Source organism: Cibotium barometz, chromosome 1 (assembly GCF_041138505.1).
Source record: "Cibotium barometz isolate CiBa-2024 chromosome 1, ASM4113850v1, whole genome shotgun sequence".
Lineage (NCBI taxonomy): Eukaryota > Viridiplantae > Streptophyta > Polypodiopsida > Cyatheales > Cibotiaceae > Cibotium > Cibotium barometz.
This window is the reverse complement of record NC_141046.1, coordinates 60,187,672-60,194,044: the sequence shown is the minus strand read 5'-3', so window position 1 is coordinate 60,194,044 and position 6,373 is coordinate 60,187,672. Positions and strand designations below refer to the sequence as shown.

Below are 6,373 nucleotides of genomic sequence, written 5' to 3'. Positions count from 1 at the left end.
GTGCATTTTTGGAGGCTATGGCCTATTTTAGAATAAAGTATTATGTAAATACTCGTGTGTGTGGAGAGGCCAATACATGAGGGAGGATGAATGCATCCAATGTTTGAGGTCATGATCTTGAGCTAAGTATTTTATTTGTTATTCAGTCAAATCTTGAATATGTTAAATTTGTGGCCTTTTGATGAGTTATTTGGTTTAAATAAATCTATTTCTTGCAAGTTCCTATTTTCTCTATTTCCCTAGAATTAGATCCCTGCCAGTGTGTAATCAGGTATGTATTCGTGAGCACCCGTCAAACACATGGGTGCAATCCAAGAGAGAGGAGACATAATTGTATCCTGAGGACTGGATCGACAAGCTCCAAAGCAAGGAGACATGGATATCTTGCCCATGGTGGATAGACTACCTTGAGGAAGAGTTCTCTCTTAACAAGGCTTTAGCTTTCAATTCATGCTCACACTTCTCTCTACTAATGCAATCAAGTTGCTTAGTAGGTAGTTTGGAATGGTTGCCAGCCTTTGGATTTTCTTAATACCCAAAACCCTCTTTAAGTAGGACATCAACAACTCTTTTAACTTAAATCCTTTCTTCTTGAGATAGCATGGATCTTATGTAAGGTGGCACTGTATAACGCCTTTTTGTATCTCTTGAAAAAGGCTATTCGGTAACTATTGAAGGAAACTTTACCGCTAACGCCCTTTGTATCTCCTAAGAAACAATACCTTCATCATTGGGTAGCTACTCAAGGCACTTTATGGCTAGGTGAAGAACTGATTGAGAGCTTTGCTTATCACAATCGATGCTAGCTTTTGGTTGTCTGCACATTGAAAGTTGCATACATGATTAGTAAAACCCCATACCATTAAGTTATGTGGCCTAGAAATTTGTCCCTTTTGAGATTTGACAAACCAGTCACATTTGATTGATCATTAGTTCTTTAACTTAACATAAGCTTGATGTTGGTAATTATCGACGATGGCTGAGTTATCATAGTATAAGTTTGTTGGAACAATATTGACATGGGACGTATGTCCAAAAATAAGGCACTTGTCTATAGATCAGATTGCAATCAATGACAGGAGTCGTTCAATACTTTAGACAACAAGAAACATCAATAACTCAAGTATGGAGGAGAAAATAAATACATTTATATAATAAATTTCAATGATTAGATCTTTAGATATTTCTCATGCAAAGTCTGAATATTACAACTTTCTTGACAGTATTAGAAATTGTATCCACCATGATAGTCCTTACACCACATGCATTAAACCTTATGATTTATTAATAAATATCAAAATCAACATTATCTTTAAAGATGGTGTCATTTCCACTCAATTAAAACAAGAAATGAGTGTCTTCCACAATTTAGTTCATGAACATGGAGTAGTTTCCCTTTCTCTTGTATACCATACCAAGGCTCCCTACACAATGATTAGATGAAGATGTGTACAACATGATACTTTAATGCAATGTGCAAAGAGTGATAGATTCAAGCACCTTTCTTTGACGAGATGCTTGTGAGCATTAATACGTTTAGTCCAAGAATGAATTTCAAAGTTTTTGGCTAATGTCTAGGCACAAGACAACATAGTTGTGAAGTAGATGCTGGCTACCCCGAATGATGCTACCTTGTAATGTTAACCACGGGTGTGTGTGGGGTGGGGTGTGGTGTTGTAAAAGGGCAAGGGGGGTCATGAGGAGCCCTCTTGTCAACTAGGAATTAGTTGCACAAATTTTTAAAATAGTAGTTGTGAAGCAGATGCATCAAAGAGACTAAGAGCTCTAAGTACCCTTCACAACCATATGGCCTCACATGCACATGTTTCAAGGGCCTTTAGCTTATACAAGATGGCAGAGATAGAAATGATACCTTTGCTTATAAAAAGAAAGCATTTACTTGAGTAAACCTAAGCACTACATCACCTACCTCATCACAAAATCACGCTTGAATTACTAAAAAACTCAAATTTGAAGCTTCTTTTGAGGTTTCTCAATGACAGTAGAGGCAGCATAGATGAGGGAGCCCATCAAATGCCTGTAAAATTTCTTGTTTATAAGTTTTCACAGGTTGCAGCCTCCAGCCTCCAATATTTCACATTAAGGTAGGATCTGCATACTAAACTTTTATGGGTGGAGATGAAAGAAAAGGATAGGAGACAAATCACCTCAATTAACATCCAAGTGCATCCAATTTCAATCCTCATCAAATACATCACTTGACAGAAAAAATTGCTACTTGATTGGTACATTGAACCTAGACTATTCGTTCACTATATCCAACAATCAAATACTATGGTTGCAACCAGAACTCAAATTTTCTCTATAACCCCATTCTGTTTAATACCATTTTGTTTCGGATGGGTATAAACACAATTAATACCATTTTCTTTAGGATAAGTATAAACACAAAAACTTATTAAGTCAATACTCATCTCTGTCGATTTTCAAAACCTTAATCCTTTGCTAGTGTCAATTTTAGCAATCAATTTGAAATGTTCAATAAATTTTTAAATGCTATTATTGACTTGAACTAAAACTAAAACTAACTGGTGAATATTCTCTCTAATAACAAAATGGTTTACAATTTCCACAACTTAAAATGGTTCTAAATCTACTCTAAAAGATTGTGTTTCTCAAGAATAAAGGCTCTTGTAATACTTATAGAATTCCCATTAACAATGTCTCGTCTTTTTAAAATTTTAGATACTGCATGAATGGCTTTCCATTCTACAGTAAGTACAAGAAAAAAAAACAACAAAGGCAACATCCAGAGGCTAGGACGACAGGGTAGAAACATAGGCAAAGATAGGCAAAAGATAGAAAGAGGCAAAATTTGTGCCAGGGTGAGGGGGAGGGGTTTTACCTTGATACCAGATCTAGCAATGACTGCTGGATTCATGGAGGAGGTCAATAGCAGATTGGAGAATGCCAAGAATTTGAGTCTCGGAATAGAGTGGGGAGGGATATATGCAGGAGAGGCTGAGCTCTGGGCCTTCCAAGAGGGCCTCCCCCAAGCAGAAGCAAGGGCCCACGAAGTGCATCGAGGAGAATGGACCGAGCGTCCCCACGAGCCCTAGGTCCCCCACTCCCTTCCATTGTGTCTCCATGGGAGGATCAACAAACAATGTAAATAAAGCTGTTCTTAGTGATGAGCTGGGGGTAAGAGATGGATGCTTCATGACCTGCCAAGACAAATCACACTATTAGAACACTGTAACTGAAAAATCTCCAGAAAGTAAAATGCAGTAACACTGCACAGGCAAGGTTGCTTTCTGGCCATCAAAATATATCCATGATCATAGGAAAGCCTAGCTAGGGTAGTTCTATTGAATAGTAGAGTGCACCCACCTGGGAGAAAAGCATTCCCAGCACTGCCATCTCAGAGAACTGCTTGGCTTTGCCAACATCCTTTTCAATGGAGGCAGCAATCTGCCGAGCAAACTCCCAAAACTCAACACCATCCTTCACTTTCTCGTTCTGAGGGATCCCCAAGGAGTAGTTTCCAAGAACCGATTCACCAAGCTTGGGCTCCAGCTTGGCCCTGCAATCCATAACACTGCAAGAAGACACAATTCAAAAGAAAATTCATGGCACAGCAAGGCCTTTTCACCTTAGCATACCCGAAACAAAGCGGCTCAAACAAAACTCATTAGACGCAGTTTCAAGCCCAAAAACTTGAAGCGCATCATCTTTAGAGTATGGCTGTGAATACAGCTAGCTAGAAGGGCCCATGCCTACCAAGTGTAGGAGAACTCGTCTTGCTTCTTCTCTTTCAGCTCCTTCATTGCAGCCACAGTCTTCAAGAAGGCTGCCGATAAAGCTGCAGCATACGTTGTCTTCTCCTTCTCACAGGCAGCAAAAAGAGATGCAGTTCCTGCTCTCATGCCGAAGTAACGTCAGACACTGCTGCTTGCTCTCTCTCTCTCTCTCTCTCTCTCTCTCTCTCTCTCTCTGCATTAGTGCAAGCTTCAAGGGACAAACAAAACCCTCGCTCCCTCTCTGCATGTGTGAGTGTGCATGCACTCACAGACAGTATAATAATCTACCCCCCCCCCTACAGGTGAGACTGTCTGGCGAGCTGATGAAACCCAAAAGGCTTAAATAACTCGTCTCGGGAGAAACTTACCCTGTTTCCCAAGACTCGCACTCACAAAATTGGATTGGAATGTTGTTTTGCCAGAACCATTGAAACTCGGTTGAAATGGCAGCAGGGAATACTTCTTTGAATTTACAACGTACCCCACAGCGTCCGCCCCTTTCTGTAGGAAACCCTTGGAGGCTTTGCCCTTGGGAATAAGGTCTTCCACAGGGAGAGGCAGAGAGTCTTCACATTTCACATCCTTTGATTGGTGTGGAGACAACCTACCCTCCACGGCCAGATTCAATGTAGACAAGAACTCCTGTGCAATCACACAGCCGGATTGGCGATCCAGGGCACCACTGTGAAGTTTGAGTACAATCACAGTCTGGTGCCTGCTTTTGTTTGGATATACATTCACATGGAAAACATTCAGCGGAGAAGAAGGCTTGCCCTCAGAGTTAAGAAAGTTCAAGTTGAGCTCTTCATTGGTAAGCTTGTGCATGGCAAAGCTTCCATGCTTATCATGGTGATCTCCCGGGAATGTTATGACCCCAACATGGTCTTCTTCTTCAACAGAAGGCCATGCCTTCTCCTGCACATAATGTGCTGCAGAACACGAATCAGAGGCCTGCAGGCATAGCTTGGCCTTTGCATTCTCAACTATCTGAGCTCGCAGGAGGGCATGTCGGTCGAGAAGCTCTTGAGCTGCTGCAGTGACGTGGTAAATATCAATCGACCGGTTGAACAGAGCTCCAAATGCCACTATTCCAGTACCTCCGGCGGTGCTCTTAGTCCAATTGTCTTCAGTTGCACCGAGAACTCTGGAGTAGGAGGGCAGATCGGATGCCATTGCCGAGCTTTAGGCTGCAGAAGAGCCACTCGGGTGATTTAGAAAGCAGACAATGACTGCACATTCGGCAAGAAGCTGCCTTAATCCTCAAAAAAAATTTCATCGCCACGATACCCTTGATGACAGAAAACCTCCAAATAACAAGGAACACAGCTAAGAGAGAAAAGAAGACCCATGCTAACCTTCATGCAAAAAAAAAACCCTAAAACTATCCGCTAAACCATCGAAGAAAACCACAAAAAAAACAGGAAGCCCTAAGTACATCCTCTCCAAAAACGGGGTGGAAGTGGATTATCCTCCAAAATTAAAGAACCCACAGTGACGGACTACTTCTGAGGAGCAGAAACCATAAGGAAAACGCAAGAAGCTCACTAACGAGGCCCTACCCAGATAATCTCAAAGAGGCAAGAGCCCTGATCAACAAAGCAAAGAGACAGAGTATACCTTGAGGAAGCAGGCAGGGCTAGGGAGGTCAGCACTGAGGGCAGGAGAACTTGCTTGTGAAGTGGGTAAGGTGAAAGAAAAGGTGGGTTATTTGGTTGAGGAGGGGCAGGGAGAGGCAGAGATATATAAGAGCAGGGAAAGCAGAGGGAAGGGTCTACACAGAGAGAAAGTTTCGGGGGGCATGGAGGGCGCATTGAATTGAGCAGGTGAAGAGAGTCAAACACCGTTGATGTCCAACGACGGTGGGAACTTTGACAGGAGAGATTGCCCATGGGGAGCCCCGGGGGAGTGGGACGCGACCCCCAACAGTGCACACACCGCTCTGTCTCTCTCTCTGTCTCTTTCTCTCTGTATTGACACTTCATTATTTGTGAGATCAATGCTGCCTTCTTCTTCCATCACTGGCAAGCAATCACCCATCCGTATGGGCCAAACGGCTGCCGCTGCTCTGCTTTTTCTTGTGCTTCTACCCCTGACAAAAACACGCTCCTCATTCAATGCCCCAGCAGTGAGTGGTTGTTGGATCCTTACTTGTTATTTAGTAGGTGTATCCTTACTAGTCTCTGTACACACTCCAAGGACGGACATACATAAAAGATGTTGAAAGCTGCCTCAATCTACCCTTTGGGCCTGGCTTGAAGAAAGATGGATTCTCTTTCAAACTCCAACTCATGAAAATCCCTTTTCAAATTGAGAGTCCTCTTTAACCCATCGCTCTGATTCAACTTATGGAAATTCCTTTCCAGATTGAGACTCGAGAGCCCTCTTTAACCTAAATTAGGGTGTTTGATTTCTACATGAAAGCACCCAAGATTAGGGTGTCTGATTTCTACTTGAAAGCACCCAAATCAGGCTTCCATATAGTGCTAAGGCAAGTCTAGGTGTGCTGAGGCACGTCAGGGTGTTCAACTTCCTCCCATGTTCTACCCTGCTTGCTACACCCCTTGGTGCTGGTTTCCCGAAATACCCAATTTCAACCCTACTTGCTACACCCA

The 6,373-nt window shown here is 42.5% G+C and overlaps 1 protein-coding gene across 1 annotated transcript; it reads right to left on the bottom strand.

Moving 5' to 3' along the window:
* Window positions 1-2,632: 2,632 nt before the first annotated feature.
* Window positions 2,633-5,891, bottom strand: LOC147642257 (uncharacterized). The gene is made up of 5 exons (XM_086804451.1): window positions 5,379-5,891; window positions 4,130-4,948; window positions 3,742-3,877; window positions 3,352-3,559; window positions 2,633-3,185 (listed from the first exon to the last, which is right to left on the bottom strand). Exons 2-5 carry the CDS (start codon window positions 4,932-4,934, stop codon window positions 2,880-2,882), a joined length of 1,455 nt encoding a protein of 484 aa, XP_086660577.1. The 5' UTR covers window positions 4,935-4,948; window positions 5,379-5,891; the 3' UTR covers window positions 2,633-2,879.
* Window positions 5,892-6,373: the final 482 nt, after the last annotated feature.

Coding starts and splice junctions, on each gene's coding strand:
- LOC147642257 (XM_086804451.1), bottom strand. CDS start 4,934: ATGGCATCCGATCTGCCCTCCTACTCCAGAGTTCTCGGTGCAACTGAA. Junction 3,878..4,129: donor TGCGAGTCTTGGGAAACAGG/GTAAGTTTCTCC, acceptor GCATGAGAGCAG/GAACTGCATCTCTTTTTGCT. Junction 3,560..3,741: donor GACGAGTTCTCCTACACTTG/GTAGGCATGGGC, acceptor GTCTTCTTGCAG/TGTTATGGATTGCAGGGCCA.